This window comes from Thunnus maccoyii, chromosome 21 (assembly GCF_910596095.1).
Source record: "Thunnus maccoyii chromosome 21, fThuMac1.1, whole genome shotgun sequence".
NCBI lineage: Eukaryota > Metazoa > Chordata > Actinopteri > Scombriformes > Scombridae > Thunnus > Thunnus maccoyii.
The window spans coordinates 16347414-16369463 of record NC_056553.1 but is presented as its reverse complement, the minus strand read 5'-3'; the positions used below and the strand labels follow the sequence as shown (position 1 = coordinate 16369463).

Below are 22050 nucleotides of genomic sequence, written 5' to 3'. Positions count from 1 at the left end.
CTACAGTTTATAGGGTAATACCTGAATTTTATTATAAATTGAGTATGAGGTCACATATCTTGTTGGCAAACTGAACTCAGAATGGATGTGCAGGCACATCTGTGTTTTGAGCAGACTATCACAGAAACATGTAATGACAGCACATTTATAATTCCAGTGTATATAGCTCATATTACCGGTATAATCTTACTGTGCATCATAGCAGATTAGTGCATAGAACCAGGAGGGAGAGAAAGGGATGAACTTTTGTCTTTACATATGACAATGTGGGAGGAGTTCCCTCCCTCCCTTAAGCCAGTCAGTCAGTTTTTACAAGCTGTTGCACGCAGCACCTTCCACAAAGCGTGGGGGACAGCAGAAGGAAGAGAGGAGAGGAGAGGAGAGGTGGAAACCGCAGCTGCCTTACCGGGTATAAAGGCGCAAGAATGCCCTGTGAATCGATGTGGAGGCTCGGCCACATTTACGCACACAAGAAAAAGAAGTGATTCACTGTGAGGACGTTTCAAGAGGAATCTGGGAAATCGGATATTTGCTTTTTTGACCGTGAAAGAAAACTTTGTCGAAGAGGTGGTCTTCATTAACCAGCAAAGATGAGACTGAACTTTTCCACGAGTTGGATATTCCGAGGCTGGATAACATGCGTCCTTGTCACCTTTTACGCACAGGTAAAAAAAGATGTTTCTGCTGTTAAAGTTAAGAGTTTTGCACTAATAACACAATTATTGAGTGTATATAACAACCAAAAGAATTGATAATTACTTTATTGTATGCTCTGTCTCCTCTGCGCTACTTTTAAAACGCTGTCATATTTAGTTAGAATGAGACAAAAATACGCAAAAATACAGATGACGATTTGTTTTTCTTGAGATGATGGGCAAGGAGATATGTAACAACAAACCAGAATATGTGTCATCAGATCTGATTATTTGTATAAACTGGATAGAGTGAGAAGCGGGGGGGAGGAGGGGTTGGATTTTTACGCACGGACACTGACTGGAAACAGTTGTGTTTGGATCAAGTCCACCTCTCCTGTTCTGACCGCAAAAACGCCGCTGGCGGCTGGATGTTCTTCTCCCTCCACCAAGCATTCTCTCCCGGTCCAGAGGGGATCGGCGCGGGCCAAATGGCTCATCAGGAACCTCATTAGCTCTGCCAGAGGAGAGGTTTTCAAAATGAAGTGCAGGGGCCACTAAAAAGAAAGGGGGCAGGGTGTAAAGGTTTTATACCTTTAAATGCTGCAGGCATTTGATTGTATAGGTGTATTAATCATGTTGTATGTAGCATACAGAGCTCTATCATTTAAATTTAAATTTTTTTTTTTTTAATGTTATAGCTCTGTGATTTTGTTATGCTTGGGATTTTTAGGGTTCCCATTTAGTCCTGATTCTATGTAATGTCTCAGCTGATCCTCTGCCACAGTTAAATTTGAGGGAGAAATAAGTGAATGGCCCATGATATGTTGTTGTCCATGTTGTTGTTTAGTCCAAGGAGCTAACTCTGTCCAGGTGGAGTAGTTTATAAGATGTGGTTGTAGTGGTGGGACTTCTGGGCACCAGTGATCTATCACTGCCTGTTTGCCTGCATTACTGTAAGACAGCATCGTTATGACTTGACTGGAACAGACGCTCTCTTTGTTTTTCTTTCTCTGCTTCACCAAAATAGTGTTGCAAGAGATAATGCTTGGGAGGGCACTGCATCTTGCCCATGCTGTCCAACAAGTTACTTTTTTTTCCAAATAGTGGCAACAAGAGTGAGCAAACAAAGAAACGATGCCCGGAAAACTAGTCAGTGTGTGGAGATGAAGAGATATTTTTCATCTACGTTTTAAGGTGACACTGCAAACCTTTGGCTTTGGTTTGTTCTCACCATGCTCTTGCCATTACTGACTCACAGTATCCCTGAAGAATTCCCCTTCATTTTCTTGGTTTTCAACCACTTCGTCCAAATCATTCGAAATTTATTTCAAACTGTCTGTTTGAAATTGAGCAACACAAGATTACTTCAAGATGTTGAGAGATTTAAAAGTCAATATATCATGTGTGAGCTGAGCTTTGTTGGATTAATTTACTTGCTTATCCATGTGCCTCCTGTTTTTATCAACCAGCTTCTTTATCCATCCATGTATTCATCCCTGTATGTACACACTCATTCAACTATAAAGCATACTACCTCTTTCCCGACTATTCATCTGAACCAATTAGCCTCCTTCACATCCGTCATCTTCTTCATGCTCTTCCTCCTGTAGCTCCATCCATCCGTCAGTCCATCCACCCACCACAGCATCGGTAATCAGTGTTATGTCTAACTCAGCTTGAGCAATAACACTGTATTGCCTCAGGCCTGCAGATCCAAACTTGATTTAATGGTGCAGACAACAGACATTCACTTGATAGATGTTGCATCCCTTGTAATGACAATAGAGCTTTGTGTTCGGAAAGGAGGATAATTTACAATTGCCTTAATACTTTTAATATGCCTCTAACATCATCAGATTAAGCTCTGTCTAGTTCCATTGAGACTATTAACACTGATTATGGTTGACTTGAACTTTTTATTCAGAGTGTGTGATCTCTCCTGGTCAGTATCATTGTTCTGTGTAACTGTCCAGCTCTTTTTTTATATTCCAAGGAAGTCACCTTCCTAATGCAATTACGAAATATTCTAGTTCTTGTGCACCAGAGGATTTTTCCCAGGAAAAACTACAGTAACAGTTACTTGATACTCATTTTTATTAACAAGGTAGCAAGGAATTACAGCCAGTTTGTAAGAAACTGCAAACAAAAGGCTCATATTGTTCAAAGGTTCTGAAATTATTTATCAGGGGTATGAGATTATGGGAAAAAAAAAAAATCATTTAACACAAGTAAAAACCATGATTTGTGCAGGTAGCACTTCAAAGGATTTGTTTTTATGGCTTTCAAAAAAAAACAATCACAGGTGCAAACATTATACAAAGATTCAATTGTTGTGCAATATGCTTTTACAGCACCTTATCATGGATCCCTGAAACCCCTAGAGGCCAAAAAGCCACACTGTGCTTCTCTTGGCTTGGAGCCAATTACCGTTATGCAAATTCTCTGGTACCCTGACAGTAGATGGAATGCACTGCGTCTCACTCCTGTTTGATAGGATCACATAACTGCTAAAGGTTTTTAAAAAGATAAACAAAAGAGCCAAAATATATTTTTACAGTTTCTGTTGGGCACACATACACACACACACACACACACACACACACACACACACACACACACACATACACACACACACACACACACACACACACACACACACACACACACACACAGAGTTGTTTCCATCACTTCAGAGGATGTTACGTTGACTCACATTCATTTCCTGGAGACTAAACCTAACCCTAACCCTAACCTTAACCATGACCGCCGCATGCCTAACCCTAACCCTAACCTTAACATAACCCTAAACCTACATTAACTTCAAACCAAGTCTTCACCCTAAAATTAATGATTTACGTTAAGGGGACTTACTTTTTGTCCCCATAAGGGAGGAGAGTCCCCACAAAATGACACACCCACATACACACACACATATTCATATACATAACTTAGCTTAGTTAGCTTTGAGGTTGGATGTTCTATCTTGAACTTTATGATAACCTATAATCATATAGGGTGGATCAGCTCTTTTCGTCTTACATATATATTTAGTGAGTCAAAACGTACTACCTCGCATAACTCAAAGCCAATGTTTAGATGTGGCGGTAACAAAAATACAATTCCCAGCATTCTTTTGGCTTCCTGTGCCCTCTGTCCTACTTGTGGAGATTGACCACCACTCTTATAGCTGTGCCTCCACATCTGTATGTATGTATGTATGTATGTATGTATGTATGTATGTATGTATCTATCTATCTATCTATCTATCTATCTATCTAAAGACACGGGCCTCTTAGCATGGGAACCTTTCCTACTTCTGTCACTTCTGTCTCCTGCAGCACATGGTCCTCATTAGTGCTGCGGTGCGAGCTATGAGCACTGTGCATCATTATCCCTTCGGTTAGATTATAAAACAAAGACTGGCTGATGTGTGAGAAGTTGAGTCGAGGTAATTAAACACGCCAGTGTTCATGTTGTGCTGTTGTTGCCTGAGGCAGGACAGACACTGAGACTAAACAGAGTTTAAAACGGAGGTATAAGAAAGAGAGGTAGAGAAATAACAAGAGGGAGAGGAGGAGATGTTGTTATGTAAAGCCAATGTTCTTTACCACCATTATTTTTGATCGAAATTGATAATATTGGTGTATTTTTAAATGTTCAATTTGGTGCTATGAAAAACAAGTGCCTCCTGGAAGCAATTATGTATCGAGGTTTTAACTAAACTAAAACTTCAACTATGGTAAGAATGGAATTTGATGAAAACAAGCTTGTTCCAGTGCTTTCAGTGGTATCTCACGGTCTTCCAAAGCACAGTTTGCTCAGCTGTGATCAAGAAGCAATTGTTTTAACAGGGTTGGCAGCTTTATATGCCAGTGAAGCCCATTCAGTGGCAGGAAAACCTGGGGATACATAAGTCTTTAAATGAGGAATCAATTATGTAACATATCATATTTACAACAATGGACTGCATGGGTATAATGCCCAAAGTAAATGATATCGAACTGCAAGATGAAGAGACTGTACTCAATTTGGAAGCTCTGAACTCTATACAGAATTTATTTCTTACTGTTGCCTGTGGGCAAGGCAGGAGGATGGATTTGTCAGTCTTCACTTGACTGGCTTTGTACAGGACTAGAACTCTCCAGAGCCAGTATTTCTATACAATACAAATTATAGGATATGAGTGATTAAGTGTGTAAACTCATTGGAAGAAGGAGCTTGCAGAAGGGCTGAAGAAGTAAAAGAAGGAGGTTGGTCCAAGGTCAGAGTGCAGTCAGGCCTATAGGTTGTATTTTTTTACATTTATATATAGATGCTGTGGCTTTGGCATCGTTTTTGTCATAACAGCCAGATTCTCTAATTCAGCAATGTGGCAAGCCCCTAAGTTAGGGTGGCTGGAGGGTGTGTACAGTATGTGTCTGTCCACATGTTTTACCTTTGTGGCCCCTTTCTTGAATTTCCATTTATTGTTTAAAACATGGATTGATCTAACACTGTTCACTTCCCTGTCTCTTGTAACAAGAGCTCCCTCCCTGCTAATGCAATAGCACACACTGTTGAATGACAACAGGAAACATATAGTTAAGCCTGACCTTTTAAGAATAACATTACTATTTAGCTTAACGGCTGCCACAGGACTTTTTTTCTCATCACTTAGTTTAATGGGCAGGTTAACCAACAGGTCATCTTTCCAAAAGCTAGTAATTATCTTTAAATGGCACAAGAGTGGGGATCAGGAGACCATTTGCAGCCAAGACGTGTTTGTTAAGTCGAAGCCAACTGGATTTGATTGCATTTAATTCCAGTTGGTTCTCCTTATGTAACTGGATACTATTAGAGTTTGGTTTGCTGGTTTGGAGGGTGCACAGCGCTGTGGTCAGGTGCTTCTGAGAGTGTGGAAAGAATTCCTGGGCATGTCTTGGAAATGTTTTAACCATCCTCTTCCTCTCATTACTCACCACCATCTCAAAATATCATGTGTAGATTTAAAAGATGATCTGAAGAAGGAGAAAGATGGGCACTGTAAAGTATGGCCTACACTGAGGAAACCATGAAGCACTGACAGGAAAATTGATGTTTCTGATTAAGCAAATCATGATGATTTCATCAACTTTAGAAAATATGACAGATCTTGTTTTTTAACTCATATTTTCTTTAAATATATGTTGTTATATATATATATGTTGTATATATGTTGTATAAGGATATAAGAAAAAAATTCTTCCTGTTTCCCTGTCATATACAAAGCTTAACTAATGTTGTGTCTTAATATCTTTTAGAACGGAGTCTCCAGATCTGTCCAATGTGACGAGAAACAGTACTTAAAAGGCTCCAGATGCTGCAATAGGTGTAAACCAGGTAATAACACACACACATACATACACAGGAATTTAAGTATGACACAAGAAAGTAGTGTGAGAATATTGAATGTCTAGTTTACTCAATATGGATTCAGCATAGCATAGAAATAGATTTCCATTCACAAAGATCCTTAATTAAAAGAGGAAGGATGTTCATAAATGGAACATTTTCTGCACACACAATCTGCAGTAACATTTGACCCACTAGAATGAGCCACCACTTTGAAAGAGTAAAAAGCCTCTATTTCCTTCCTCTTTTCTCTTCTTCAGTTAGGTTTTTAGTGGCTACTGTGATATACGGGTTGTTAAATCCATCTTTATTCTCTACCCTCCCTCTGTGTCTTTTTTTGTTTTTTTCTTAGGCTTCCGTGTGTATTCTGACTGCAATGGTTCCAACCACACTCGGTGTATTAAATGTCTCCCTGGTGAATACCAGCCTGGCTGGACTCAAGAGATGCGCTGTCTTCAGCAGAAGTTCTGTGATCCGGGTTAGTATCTGCAGCTGGCACAAGGATGTCAAAATCTTGAAAGACCATTAAAGGGCTTTGCTACATATGCCTTTACTATACAAATGTCCCAGTACACCCATTAAATACCAGTACAGCAATAAACTACAACCTCAGAAATGGCTATAATGTTCACTTTTTGTATTGATCTGCAGGAAAAATGCAGTTGTTTCTGTAAATGATTTTGATGAGGTGAGCTCAAAATCAATTTTTACCTAGGAAAGTGTCCTCTGAATGGACTTGTGAAAGTGAAATTGCATCAATGTGTGTTATTATCAGTTATCTCTAAATCCTTGTAACAAAGTCAATCCCACAAACTGTGACATAATACAAGACTTGGTCAAAACCTTGTATATGGCTGGACTGTGTATGGTCAATGTGCAAAACTGTGGCCAGTTTGTCATGGGGATAGTCATTGGTAGTGTCTATAATGCGAAATCCTGGATATTAAATGTTCATCTGTAATTTTTTGTAGTGGTCCCAGTAATATTTGTTGTTAAAGTGTACTGAAGTAGCATATCACATGACATGGTTAAGCAATGTTATGAATGGCTGACATTGACAAAAAAAAAGGTTATGAATGCAGTTGCAATAACAATACTTTCCACTCATATCCCGGGATGTTTGATTTGAAAGAGAGCTTATTTAATTATAACTATTCTAATTATCTGTTAACTCCCCATGCTCTTTCATCTGTTTCTATCTGTGGATGCATGTAAACATATGGTCTCATCCATATGCATTAGCATGCTAGGTTATCAGTCAGCTTTGTGACTTTATATCTGAGCACAGCTATTAAATCAGAAACACCTTATTAATATACAGTCTATGGGCTACACACAGCACGACATGGCTATGTTAACAATGCTAGCCATGCTAACTAGCTCCTAGCCGCCGTGCAGATTGGTAAAATTGATATCAGTGGATTGGTGCTCCTGTCAGTGTCGGAGCCTCCGTATGTGTCGTGGATGTGTCACGTACAATGGGGCTGTACTGTAACACTTTGGTCAGTAAATGTGTGTTTTTAAAACTTATTTCTGGGTTGCGGTTGGGGCTCCACTGTAAATGGCCCCTGAGGATGTAATTAAAACTGTTTGTGCCAATTCATTTTCAACACTGGGCCGGCCGACCAATGGTGTAACCTCATCACTCAATGAGTCAGTCAGTGACAGGCTAGGGCTGGTGGGGGTTATGGGGCTGGTCTGTGGCCAGTACAGCCAAAAAAGAAGCCTGTCATAATTTTCACTAAAATACTACCTTATTTGCCCTCCAGGTAAGGGCTTCATGCCAAGGCCTGAAAACCTTGAGGCAGAGGAGCCATGTCGCTGCAAAACTACCTTACAGTGCCATCCCATCAACTGCGAGTACTGTGAGGAGATACCCTCCTGCAGTGCTGGATTTGGACTTGAGTTGGACCCTGGTAAGACATTAATCTGTATCTCTAATAACAGACATAAATCAAGCAATTACAGAGACATGACACAATCTATCTTTTTAATTCCAGAGTCAACTAACGGAAGGAAGATTTGTGTTCCATGTAAGAAAGGCTTCTTCTCTGCTGACAGCAGTGCTGAACAATGCAAACAGTGGACTAAGTAAGTGCACACACATGCTCATACACACACTTTTTCGCCTGGAATATTTTGACATTGTGAGGGGAAAATGCAGTGGGGTAGGTGTACTCACCACCTGCCAGCTGTTATGAGTAATGTGCACACCACTTCCCTGGAACCCTGGACCAGACACCAGCTTTCACTGCTGGCTGGGTCTGTAATGACGAATGACGGTGGAGAGACAGAGGGAGGATTTTGTTTTCTTCCCCATCCGTCCTTCTCTTTCTCTCCACCATTACCACACATGTGGCCAGCTGTAAAGGCTGGTACACTGGCTGGTAAAATATAGAGGGAAAAAAAACCCACATGTACAAGTATTCCTCTTTACTGGCCTCATTGGGCTCATCTCTAGTGGTGATGAAACCGCCTTCAGGTGGGAAACTGACCATCCGGTGACTTGTTGCGGACAAAACTTGGAACTCAACACTCTAAAGACAGTGGAGGTGGTTGTGAATATCAGAAGGACCACAGCCCCACCCGCCCTCCATCACCCTGTGTGACTCCCCAGTTGACACCATGGAGTCCTTCCGCTTCCTGGGAACCATCATCAGCCAGGACCTAAAGTGGGAGCAGAACATCAGCGGCCTCACCAAGAAGACTCAGTGGTTGATGTACTTCCTGCGGCAGCTGAAAAAGTTCAACCTGCTAAAGTCAATGATGGTGCACTTCTACACCACCTTCATTGAGTCCATCCTCACCTCCTCCATCACCATCTGGTACGCTGCTGCAACTGCCAAGGACAAGGGTAGACTGCAGTATATCATTCGCTCAGCCGAAAAGGTGATCAGTTGCAATCTGCCATCCCTCCAAGACCTGCACGCCTCCAGGACATGGAGGCAAGCAGGAAAGATCATGGCCGACCCCTCCCACCCTGGACATAAACTTGTTGAAACAATCAAACAAACAAGAAGCTGAGGTCTGTCAAGACCAAAACCTTATGCCAAGAGAACAGTTTCTTCCCATCTGCAGCCAGCGTCATCAACAAGGCCCGGGACCCCCACTGACACAGACTCTATCCCACCCATTGACATTACATGTTATGTTGATGTAAAAACCCCATAATCTTATACTTTCACATCTCTAACCTCTGATCTAATATGGCACGTTACATTAATGCAACTTATATTATTATTATTATTATTATTATTATTATTATTATTATTATTATTATTATTATTATTATTATTATTATTATTGCACACTGCATATACTGTTCTACTCCTGGTTAATATTTTGTACATCTCATTTCATTCTTTTCTATTTGAAATTTAAACCTGTAGCATATTGTAAATTCTTTCTTTTTATATTAATTAGGATTACCTAATTTTGTGTGTATTTCATCTTCTCTCCCAGTTGTAAGGCTGAGGGCAGGAGTGAGACACGGCCAGGCAGCGCTCAGGCTGATGCAGTGTGTGGACCACCTGTCTCTGGTAAGACATGGATGCATTTATTACAGAATATCATGATCATGCCAATTTAATGCATACTGTATATAACAACTACATGAGAATACCTGACAGATGTAGTATATCTTTGGCAGACTTTTATGACTGACAGTAGATGCAGAATAGAAAAGCAAGCTCTGAACTTGTCTGTCTTTCAGGTGCAGCACCCTCCTGGGTTCTAGTTTCATTGCTGTCAGTCATCACTGTTCTCTGCCTCCTCATCCTGCTCCTCTTCTGCTACAAGGATAAACTGAAGTTACTCTCTGGTAGGTTACAGCCCTGTACTAATCTTAAAGTCCTCCCTTAGCTTTCATTATTGTTCTGATTAAGATTGCTGCTCCTGCATTTTAACCAGTATTAAGGTACAAAATGTTGTTTTTTTGTCCAGTAAATCTGCGCTCCTGTGTTCAGAATCTGAAGAGGACAAGGATACAGCAGGTAAGATGAAATTTCAGTTGAAAAGCCATGGACACACAGAAATTTTGCACATAATCTCACCTACATATTAGATTGTTTATGAAATATATGACCAAATGGAAGAATTAGAAACAAATAAAGCACTTGTGTCTCTTACTACATGGATTGTAATAATCATATATTTTTTACTATTCATGCATTCATGCAAGTAACACCTGCTTACAATGCTTTTTTAATGCTTTAGGAGACCTTGGCCCCTCTTTACCACAGCGGAGTGGCAGGAGGAATAGGAGGAGGCCCAGGAAATACCAAATGCACACCATGTGAGACAACCAAACTCATCTGTCAAGCCCCCCAAAACCCTGCTGATGAGCCCCCATGCACCTACCCCACCACTGTTACCGATGTGAAGGTGTCACTGCCCCTAACAGTGAAAGAAGAAGGGACAAAAGGAAAGACAGTGATGGAGGAACACAGCGAAGGGTCCGGGGAACCTGAGGAGGTGTCTGAAGAAGAGGAAGTTGTGAGTGTGTCTCCGCTGTTGGCAGGTTCTTGTCTGTGTGTCATTCCGGTACGTGAGCCACTGGAAGTAGGAGAGAATGAGGACTGTAGTCAGGCTGTCAGCCATGGGACTCCCAGAATCTGCTTCTGTGGAGGGCTGGATGGAGATGAGAGGGGGAAAGAGGAAAAAAGTGAGAGTGAAAGGGCAGACAACAGTGGAAAAACGCGTGGCAGGGACCAAGAAAAGGTTATTCTGTTCAAGAGTGAGACAAGCGCTGCATCTCTGGTCTCTCTGTCTCCTCCTTTCCTCCACACCACCTCTGTAATCCCACCAGCCAGCCCACATCCTGAACTCTGCCTGCCGTTGTCCCAAGCTCAGGCGAGGCCAGAGTTCAAACCTCACCCGAAAGACAGGTCACTGGTAAAACAGGAGGAATTATATAGACTGGCAAGCACAGACTCCACCTCCACAGAGAATAGCAGCCCCAGTGCAGCCTCCGCGATGACCTCAGTTAGCCCTTTGATGACATCCTCATCTGTCGGAGATCTCTACCTGGACAAGCCCCCTGAGGCCTCCAGCCAGGAGCAAGGCCAGGGACTTTCCTGGGGAGACAGCAGAGGAAACAAGCTCTCATCAGGGGACTCAGAGCTGGAGTGCTCACCTGAGAGCCTCCAGAGCCAGCTGGCAGAACCAACTCTTACCTCAGGTAGGTGAAAATGTAAAAACTTCAAAACCCATGTAGCCCAGTATGGAAGCCCATTTCTGCCAAAAAAGGACAAATATTAATGATATATTAGGAATGACAAAAATAGAAATACTCGTGATTACTCAAGTCAAAATTATATATACTAATTTAAAATTATGACTTGTTACATCAAAAGACAGAGATTCTTTGTAAAAATCTTTCACTAGAATTATTAGAGTAAGTCAAAATTCTGAGTTAGCGGGTCAAAATAAGTGAGTTAATACTTGACTTGTAATCTAACAATTACGACTTACTTTCTTATAATTTTAGTAAGTAATACTTTTAACTTAGTATCTTATAATTCTTACTTACCATCTCAAAATCATGACTTCATATGTCATAATTTGGACTTAAAAGTCCATTTTTATTTATTTTCTAATAATTCTAAGTTAGTAATTGTGACTTACAAAGTCTAAATGACTTACTATTTAATTATTTTCACTTAAAAATCAAGTTTTACTTATAATTACATATTTTTGAATTGGATAGTCAACCTTGTTATTCTGACTTTGTATCTCATTTTCACTGACTATTACCATTCATGTTTTTACTTTTATTATTACCAAACTTCTTATCCATTTTTTCCATGGCAGAAATGGGCTTCCATACATCTCGTAGCTTCCCAGAAACACAAGCTATTTTTAGCTCTCCTGGGGCAGTACAAAGATGCTATGGAGCTGGATATTTTTGCTATGACTACTCATTTTATTGTCAATGAAAACTGTATGCACAGTGGTTGTGTGCTTTGGGGATAATAGCTCATTACAAAGACTGTGGGACCACAGTTGTGTTTGCCAGGTGGATTCTTTATTCTGTGTTTGAGTAGGCAGTCACCACTTTATTGCCACAGAATCATACCCATACATGATTTGATACACTAGCAGTGTTCTGTTCCCGCAGAATAAGTGGAACAATCCACCAAGAATAACAGAATGAAATTTTAGTCGGTTTTAATGGAAAGTTTTACTGTCACATGGTTGAACTTGTATTGTTCTCACTGAGGCCTTTACAATGCTGCCAAAGAGAAAAATCTCAGAGAAACATATTTATGCATTGTGCCTCAAACACCGAGTGGTTATGGTTAGTTTAAAAGCTGTATTATTAGAGCAGTCTGCGCAGGACAGTGGTTAGCTCAGTCTGGGGTATTATTAGGTGAACATACTGAAGACAAGACAAGAGGATTGGTTTCAGCATAAGAATAAGAGGTTTGTGTGATTGTTTCCAGGAAATATGTTTTATCAACGCCAGTGTACCAAGAAATATGTTTTATGAACGCCAGTATTGATAGTTGGACCCCAAATTTGGGGGGACCACACAGAGAGCAGGAATAGGATATGTGTGTGTTTGATGAGTTAGTGAACCACTAGAACCACACTCTAACATACACTGTTGTGTGTGTGTCAGTGTGAACTATGCCATGTACAATGCTCCTGTTTACCCAGAGTTCCATAGGGTTGCGCAAAGTGACCACAGCTTTAATTGGAGCAAGATGTGTGCAGCTTGAGTAATACTTTTATAACCCTGCCCACCCAACAAAAACACACACACACACAAACTTGTGAAGACTTTTTTGGACTCTCACTGATGACTGGGTACTTTAATTACACGCTTGCTGGCATGAAATGAACACCATTTCCCATCATGCAGTAATGACAGATGATTAAATGGATTTCCCACACATGATATTAAAAGGTCAGAGGTCTCACCTGTGTACATAGTTTTTAAACGCTTCCTTTCCACCTGGAAATTAAAACATGATAAAACATAAGTCTTACCTGTTGGTCACTCGCTAGAGCAGTTTTTAGGGTTAACTGCCTTTAGTCAGGGGCACCTAAAGAGTGCTAATTACCCAGACCTATTCTGGTATTCAAGTTCTGGCAGTCATCCAGATAAAATAAGCAAGATTTTAGGCAGATCTGTATAAATGTGTGGTTTGTCTTTGAGATTAAACAGGAGAGATGTTCCACAAGAGTTCAATTTTAGTCCTTGGTTTAAAACCCCTGTCAGTAGATGATATTGCTGCTGTTGTTGGGCATCCAGAAAAATCAGCTTGGTATTAAGAAAGGATAAACAGAGGAACCCAAGCAGATTCCATAGAGCTTTGTTTTCAAAGTTGTGGTGAAATGACATATTTTCAAGCCAGACCTCTCAGACTGGTATTCCGGGAAAGGCTCTCAGATGGGGAACACAGAGACACACTCTCTGAGTGTGTGAATGTGTGAGTCTGTTTCTGCAGCTTTATGGGGCTATGTTAGTGTGTGTGTGTGTGTGTGTGCATGTGTAAAAGTGTCTGCTAGAGTGTGTTTACTTACATTTCACTGCTGTGTGTGTTTGTGTGCGCATGTATGTGTGAACAGATGAGGCATGAGCTGTGAGTCACGGAGGGTCTGCTCATTCTGTAGGCTGGAAAGTCAGACAGGAGGCTGGATAAAAAAGGAACCAGAGGCTTAATATGGTGAAAGATGGGTTATAAACAGATACACACAACTGATTTCCTAACTCACCTGGTTCGCTTTGATCCTTATGTGAACAGTAAGAAAACAATGAGTCAATCAATACAAATGTTTTTTGAATGCAGGTTCACAATGTAGAGGTATAAATGAAGTTGAAATAAGTCATGGAAAATTCTCTTTGGATAAACATGTTGTTGGACAGAGTTATAAAGAGTTGAACAGCACTTTGTCTGCATTTATTCTGCCATGTGTGTAAACCCTGAACCTTTAACAAATGGCTTGTTTTCAGAAGTCTTGATTTTCTCACGCTAAAAAGTGCTAGGCACTCTGAAACAAGGGCAAAAAGGATATGATATGGCGGTCCCTGTCGCCATGGCCTCTCTGTGGTCATCCTGCATGGTCATTACACCCACTGTCCATTTGTCATCCGAGGTTAGCCAAGATTTAGCCCCTTCTTCACTTGCGTCATGAATAGGGGAAGCTCTATCTGCCTATGTATGTGAAGGTGTCTTACACAACCATACTATATATATATCTATACATACATATTTCTATACATTACCCAATAAGGTGTCATTGCACTGCCATTTCTTACAGCATCTACAAAGGGAAATATTCATTAATTTGTCATAAATTACCCCTACAAACCAATGGTTTTGTCACGCTACCACATTTATCGCACATTGTCCATAAATCTTGCTGCTTCACTTGTGCCTCCATCTTGTTTTTTTTTTCTCCTATTTCTCACGATCTTCTTCTCATTCTCCCTCCCACATCTTTCTGTTCAGGTCAGGTGTCTGGGAACCACAACACCACCTTCATCTCCAGTGGCCAGGTGATGAACTTCAGCAGCGATGTTATCGTTGTCTATGTCAGCCAGACATCTTTCGGCAGCGATGGGGCAGAGCTGGACGATGCCTTCGGCAGCCCTGTCCAGGAAGAAGCCAGTGAGACAGCTCAGTTTTTCGAGAGTAGCCTGAGGTCACCAGGGGACTCCATTACCCACAGAACCTTGCAAGAAGAGACACTGCTGGTCCGAGAAGTGATGGAGGAACGGCCACATGGAAAGTGAAACCAGTGGCTGTGTTTTATGTCAGTACAGTGATCATCTCCATAGTCCCCAACCATCAGTTAGACACTGAAAAACTGGCCTTTGATGATTTCTGTTGCCCTATACTGTACCTGGTAGCTCTTTATGAAATTATTGATTTATCTTCAAAGACATCCCATTTCCCACATAAGTCACTGATCCTTGCCTCTAGCATCTCTATGTGCCTTTTTTCATTTTCCAGTGGAAAGCTGCAGGCATTTTTTAATGGAAACTCCCTCCTTTCCAGACAATGATGGGGAATTTTGTTGGGAGCTGGATGTGGAACTAGAGTTCAGACTGGAGGAACGTCATGTTTTTACTGTTTGCATGGAAATTGCAGCTGGGTTCTCATACAAAGAAGTTACTACATTTTTCATTCCCACATTTTATCATTAAATAGGATAGGTTAAAACTTGTACACTCCCCTGTATGAAAACACCCGGCCAACCAGTTTTTTTGCCTTTCTGAGTTTGACATTTGGATGATTTGAAGAGTTTCCTCACAAAACTAAATATCCACCATGTGGAAATAATGTGCTTCCCCTCACAAAAATCATATCATTAAAGTAAATATTTTTATGGTAGAAAATGTAATCTATCTAATCTAGCTAATCTTGTGAGGCAGAATCAAAGTTTATTCAAAAATAATGATGAATATCTGGCATTTCTCTGAGTGAATTTTCCCTTTTTTTTGGTGTGCAGGGTCTAAAGAAAGCTTTGTTACAACAAAGTGACACATCCAGTTTTGGTACGATGCTTATGTGTATGTAGACTTTTTAAAAATTCTCTTCCTACTGCACCATGTGTGCAGTTTGTGTCTAAGAAAAATGCTATGCATTTGATAAGCTATTTTGTTACTGGTTTGATCTTATTTCAGTATGTTTTAACATGCAAGCCTTAATGAAGAAAAGTAAAATGTCCGACTGTTTATAATAATTTGTTTTAAATAATTTTACATAGTAGATTTTTTATGTATTATTTCAGAATTTGCATATGTGATCAATGTTTGTATACAGTATATTTCAAAAGACAAGAAAGCATAATGTATTTGTGAAGCGAGAATGAATATTCCTTTTGTGCTTCCTTTCATTTGATTTGAGGTGTGGATATGTTAAATGGAGCCATTGACAGCAGGCACACTGTAGGAGTTTAAAGGGACTGTTCATTTACAACCTCACCAAATGTATGCAGCCTTACAATGATTATGTACATATCAATCAAATCTATCGCGATGAATGACTGAAAGAATATTTTGATTGAAATTAAAAATGTTTTGCATCTAATCCTTTCAAAGATAGTCGCCATTGTGCATTCTGTGGTTTCTCTCTTGTCAACTTTGCTATTCTGGGATCGACAAATTACAATGAAAGAGCCGTTTATCTTCTCAAGATGATCTATAATCTTTGTGAAGCCGAGCTAATTACACATGTGGCCAGCCCTCTCTGTCTTTGTCCCAGCGTTGACAGACAGGCAGCCTTTCATCAGGCTTAGGGATGGCGAGCAGCTGTGAGGAGAAACGAATCTAGCAGTCAGACGAGCTAGCGTCACAGAGAGACCACATGAGAGGAGCTGGCAGCACTCATTTAGGCCTGGTTTGGGTCAGCAGCAGTATGTTTATAAATGTGTGTATGTGTGCGCATTGGTGTGTAAGTTGTTTGTGAAAACAGGAAGTTATGACTGGCTTTCACATGGTTTACATGAGACCTGGCGAGCTGGCCAACACAGGACCTTACTGTAGATTGAAATGATTTCAGCCTCCTCATGTGAGAAAACATTTTCTCATTTGACGGTAGACATGTAGAAAGTCCTAAACCACAGTGTGGTGCTACAGTCCACCCTAGTGGTAACTGCATGTTAGGATAAGAAACATTTCAAGTGGAAAATTCTTTAAAAACGAGTGCAAGACCAGGTGAGGCACTGCTGGTCACGTTTTCTATCCTAAGTTGACCAAATTTAGTTTATGGTCTCTTTAAAACATACACATGCAAAAACGAATCATAATTACACAAATAAATTATACAAATAAAAGGAATAAAGATCCTCAAAGAAGGGGAACCCCACTCTTGAGTAATGATCCAAGTTCAGCTTTTCTATTGCAGCACTTTACAGGATCAAATAAACTGCCAGTGTCATCCCAATCACCAATTAGTCTCACAACATAGCTATGCGATCACTTAAACCCTCCTGTGGAAAGCACCAGAAAATCCACGATGGCGAAATTCTGAAATTACAGTCGTCTCACCTGTGGATCCGGGTTTTGAATTTCGCCTGCACAGACGGTTAAATATGATTAGGTAGTTTTCACTAACAGTGATTCCTCCTTCTGCAAATCTTGCAAGTAAGATATATGATGAGTTAATAAATCTGATTAATTGCTTTAGATCAAACTACAAAAAGGTATATGAAGTAATTTGACTAAGCAACACCTTGATCAGCAGTTGCAATCTTATAATACTGTTTATAGGTTAAAGGACAGTCAAGTCTGTCCTAAAACAATAGTCAGGTAGCCAAATGACCATTGACACATGATTTTTTTTTTGCTGTAATCATTCCTCCTGTTCATACTGACCATGAGGAGAGCCTTTCATAATGTGCTTTCAATGTGAGTGATGGCGGACAAAATCTGCAGTTCTCATTCTGTGCAAACATGCATTTAAAAGTTTATTTGAAGCTAAAATGAGGCTTCAGCCGTCCAAATTAGTCAACTGCAACTGAGCAGAAAACAAAGAGGGGATTTTTATACTGAAAAGACTGTTACTGTGGAAAATATCCACTTTATTTGACTAACTCAGATGGATAAAGCCTCATATTGTCAACACAGTTTTGCTCAAAATGAGGATGTCTTATCCCCCCATCACTTCCATTGTAAGCACATTTGGAGGGGGTCTTGTAATGGTCAGTATGAACAGGAGAAATTATTAGAATGAGCAAAACCTGTTATATACCTCATATACACATACCTTTGCCACTTGCAGACACCATGGAAACTTGCAACTTTTGAGGCAGAATACAGATGAGAGACAACGATACATGCAATCACATGAATCTTTTGCATAACAATTATTCTACTCAGTCAGAGTCAGCTTCAAAAAGTTGGCAGTAAAAACATGAATAGTTCTCTGTTATTTACTAAGAGCCCTTTTTGAAATTCTGCCTTAACTGATTAGTTACAATTACAGACTTTTAACAGAGGAGGATTTGTGTCTAATACTGACTTCCTGACATATAACCATTATAAGGTCCAATACAGTGAGGCTGTCGTTCTTCTCTCTTTGATTTCCGTGTCTTCCTCTCTGCCACATCTCCAGACCTCGGTCTTGAAGCAGCATTTAGGAAATAAGGGGCCTCACAAATTTGTGGAGGATCATTTTGTGTCATCAACTACCGAAATGCAAGCAGTCAGGTAAGAGTCTTCTCATTTAAGACATCACCACCAGAAATAAAGAGGATAATTAGTAACATTCTACCTGTAACAGAACTTTGAATTTTAAAGATTTGTTGAAGTGTTTTAGGAATACAATGTTGTTTTAGAACCAAATGCCACATATAAACCAAAAAGAATCTGGGAAAACAAACAAACAAAAGCCTTTTATTCATGCCGCTTTGAGTACTAGCTGAAGGAAATTGCTACTTCAAGTCAGTTCAGACAGAAACTGAAATATAACTTAAGTTGCCAAGTCAATTCAAAACCTATGACCTTTAAGGTCTTATAATATGATGACTGTGGATTCTGACATTCACAGTTTTGTATTATGTGGTAAACCTCACCCACCTTGTAATTTCGTTGCTGTATGTTTATACCAACATGTTGCATAAACAGTGATGCTTACTTACTTTTTTAGTAGGTAAAATTGGGTTTCAACATTGTGTTTGGTGTCAACATTCCCCTTAACTCTCTTCTAATCGCTTCTAACCCCTCAGGTCTCTGATTATCCCCAAGTGGTCTTCAGATGTGCATCTGGAGGGGAAGACAGCTATAGTAACGGGTGCCAACACAGGAATAGGCAAAGAAACAGCTAAAGACCTGGCTAGCAGAGGCAAGAAAGACAGAAAAAAATGAATGCTGAGGCTCTTATTATTTCTGACAAATTCTTCTTTCAGTGTGACTCAGATTACCTGTGTGGAAATATTTTAAGCCTAATTCCTGCAAGGATAACTCATATGATGAAGTGGCTTAAGCAATAAACTGTTGAATGTATTGAAATGAATAATGTTCAGAAGCATAACCATTGCTGGTTTTAATAAAAGATAGTTAAATACATATGAGACCAGAGAATACCGCCACTTGTAAACACTGAGACGAAGATAAATGTTTAAAAAGTAAGATCACCACCTTACCTTGTTCAAATTTCAGCATGCATGTACATGCAAACACACACTTCCCCTATTAAGAGGTAATAATCTCTCTAGGGGCACGGGTGATTTTGGCATGCAGAGACATGGCAAAAGGAGAGCAAGCGGCTCGAGACATCATGAGGGAGGTGAAGGGAGCCAAGGTTGTCGCCAGGCAACTGGATCTGTCTGACACCAAATCGATCTGCCTGTTTGCTGAGAATATTTACAACAGTGGGTGGCACATGCACACACACACACACACACACACACACAAATACATGATTGTAATCCATCTTTTAAAGATTAAAAAACATGGATTTTGTTTTCCAGCTGAGAAGGCTCTTCACTACCTGATTAACAATGCAGGAGTGGCGATTTGTCCTCACGCCATGACAGTGGATGGATATGAGATGCAGTTTGGAGTCAATCACTTGGGTACGAGATGAAAATGTTGAAGAAATACAGCAGGTTTGGCAAGGAAATTTGGGGCCTGTTTTTGATTAAAATAACTACAGAGTTTTTTTGGGTCTCTGCCAACTGCCCTCATTACTTTTTACCCTGCAGCACTAGAACAAATGATCATATTCTTCTAATCTTCTCACACACTCTCACCCTCTCCAGGTCATTTCTTCCTGACTTTCCTGCTACTTGACTTGCTCAAGCACTCTGCCCCATCCCGGGTCATCAACGTGTCGTCATCAGCTCACTTCATGGGCAAGATCCAGTTCGATGACCTGAGCGGTGAGAAGGACTACCACCCTGTCAGGGCCTATGCACAGAGCAAGCTGGCCAACGTACTGTTTACCAGAGAGCTGGCCAAAAGGACTGAGGGTACATAGGGTGTGTGTGTGTGTGAGAGAGAGAGAGTGAGATTATGCACTATGTATGCTTGTCTTTATGTCTCTTTCTATGCCTCTCTGTCTCTCTCGCTGTACATAAAAAAATGGATCTGCATCTTAAGCCCGTGTGAGAGTCTCATGCCTCAACCACAACCGCTGTGAGCAAGAAACAGAGCAAGGAACAACATGTTTATAGAAAAAAAAACCAGTCTTTAAAGAAATAATTATTGCTCTACTTATCACACCTTGTCTGTGTGTCTCACTATTAATCTTACTATCAATTTCCACAGAGGTAATAACAGTACGAGTAAATTATTTTGTTTTATTGTCATTTGTTATCATCAACTTACCAACGTGTGGATTTTATTCATATGTAATTATTGTATCAGGGGTTCTGATAATAAGCTAAATCATTTTGTTGTTTAAATTTGCTGCATTATGTAATCAGTGTTTGATAATTGTTAGGTTGTTGTCTGGGGTTTTCTTTTGAACAAAACAATATTAACAATATAATAAGATAGAAAAGCATTCAAGGTTTTGAGAAGTTGGCGTCCACATCGACCCATCTGAAAGAAATTCAGTTCGTGGTCTCAGCTCTGTGCTCAGTTCATCCCATTGCTTCCAGTTGTAGGTGTGATGGCTTACTCGGTGGACCCTGGCATGGTGAACACTGAAATAACAAGGCACATAAGGCAGCCCCTTGTCGACATATTCAAAACCTTCGGTTTTCTGCTAAAGACTTCGGCAGAGGGAGCCTACAGCATCATCTACTGCACCGTAACTCCTGAGAACCAGCTGCTCACAGGAGGATACTACAAGTGAGTCTGTGGTGTTATTACACAAGCAGCAAATTCTCAAATGAGTCAAATCAGCTGCCCAAAGCCACTTAGGATGTGAAAACAGAAGAAGCAGCATCGCAACACACATTGGAACAATAATGCCAGTGTACTTTAAGTAATGACAATAATAGCCTTCTTGAAAAGATGTCAGATGCAAAAAGTGTTTTGTTGGCACTTAGTAGGATTCTTCATCATTGATCTCCCTTATTTATTCTGTACAAATCACAATGGAGAAGGATTAGATAAAGAGAAGCACTTTAAACTCAAATTTATACCATGCATATGAGGTAATGACTCAATCTTTCCTTTCCTTTCCTTTTTCCTTTCAGGGACTGTGCCATTACAGAAAGCTCCAGGGCAGCTCAGGATGACGGCACTGCCTTAAAACTGTGGGCTGTGAGCTGCCACCTGCTCGGCATCCGCTGGAGATGAACTCACGGACTTAAATACGCTCCTCTGCATGTTATGAAGCAATATATGCATGTGCATGTGTGTGTACAGTGATACCCTTAATACTACAAATTATAAAACGCATGCTTCTAAGTTTTACTCAATGCTGAGAATGTTATGTATGTGATGGACATGAACTGTGTAAGCAGGCACACAGAATATCAAAAACAGACCTTATTTGGAGCTGAAACGGTAAAAGTCGGAAAGGCTGAGATGCTAATAGATGAGTAATGGAAATGAATGCTGATTCTAATAATAAAAAAATACCACTGATATCCCAAACTGATGATTATTCTCATGTTTTATTCTTTAACTCAGATGTCTGTCAGATGTCTAAATGAGTCATTCGGTATATTTGCAACATATTATAATTATTTTTCATTTATTTATTTATTTATTTTTACAGCATAGCTAATTTTGGAAATCCTCATGACTGGATTAGGCATTTAGTAGCATGGTCCATCTGACCTGGGAGGACCTCAAGTGGCCATAAAGCAATATTGCAATACACCATAGTCAACTGCTACTACTGTTGCTGGATTTCGACATATTCTTCTAGTAATAGTAAATTAAGCATTTATTTATATCATCTTATGGTTTTGTATTGTTTTTATATCTATACTTTCCAAACATGCAGGTATGTTTGGCATGCTTGAGATTTTGTACCACTCTCTTGGGGCAGCTCAGCTCATAACTTGTGTTTCTCCGACAGCAGGAGGCAGCAGGAGAGCCTCCTGTTTCCCCAGCCTGGAAGTTGCAGCTCGCTCCTGATTGGCCCAGCAACGATATTGTAATGACAAACGCGGCGGGGCGGGGGAGAGA

General features: G+C 40.2%; 2 protein-coding genes across 2 annotated transcripts; both read left to right on the top strand.

Annotated features, from left to right (window-relative positions):
- The first annotated feature begins 355 nt into the window (after window positions 1-355).
- Window positions 356-16013, top strand: tnfrsf11a (tumor necrosis factor receptor superfamily, member 11a, NFKB activator). Its single transcript, XM_042400064.1, has 10 exons — window positions 356-665; window positions 5915-5993; window positions 6358-6483; window positions 7775-7921; window positions 8006-8096; window positions 9468-9544; window positions 9718-9825; window positions 9948-9997; window positions 10221-11184; window positions 14465-16013. The coding sequence occupies exons 1-10, from the start codon at window positions 591-593 to the stop codon at window positions 14746-14748; spliced, it is 2001 nt and encodes a 666-aa protein (XP_042255998.1). The 5' UTR covers window positions 356-590; the 3' UTR covers window positions 14749-16013.
- A 2141-nt stretch (window positions 16014-18154) lies between these two features.
- si:dkey-73n8.3 (uncharacterized protein LOC100150965 homolog) lies at window positions 18155-21373 on the top strand. The gene is made up of 7 exons (XM_042400066.1): window positions 18155-18168; window positions 18687-18802; window positions 19176-19331; window positions 19431-19535; window positions 19722-19931; window positions 20565-20757; window positions 21108-21373. The coding sequence occupies exons 1-7, from the start codon at window positions 18155-18157 to the stop codon at window positions 21208-21210; spliced, it is 897 nt and encodes a 298-aa protein (XP_042256000.1). The 3' UTR covers window positions 21211-21373.
- The last annotated feature ends 677 nt before the right edge of the window (window positions 21374-22050 follow it).

Coding starts and splice junctions, on each gene's coding strand:
- tnfrsf11a (XM_042400064.1), top strand. CDS start 591: ATGAGACTGAACTTTTCCACGAGTTGGATATTCCGAGGCTGGATAACA. Junction 5,994..6,357: donor CTGCAATAGGTGTAAACCAG/GTAATAACACAC, acceptor TTTTTTTCTTAG/GCTTCCGTGTGTATTCTGAC. Junction 7,922..8,005: donor TGGACTTGAGTTGGACCCTG/GTAAGACATTAA, acceptor TTTTAATTCCAG/AGTCAACTAACGGAAGGAAG.
- si:dkey-73n8.3 (XM_042400066.1), top strand. Junction 18,803..19,175: donor TAAAGACCTGGCTAGCAGAG/GCAAGAAAGACA, acceptor TAATCTCTCTAG/GGGCACGGGTGATTTTGGCA. Junction 19,332..19,430: donor TGCTGAGAATATTTACAACA/GTGGGTGGCACA, acceptor TTTGTTTTCCAG/CTGAGAAGGCTCTTCACTAC.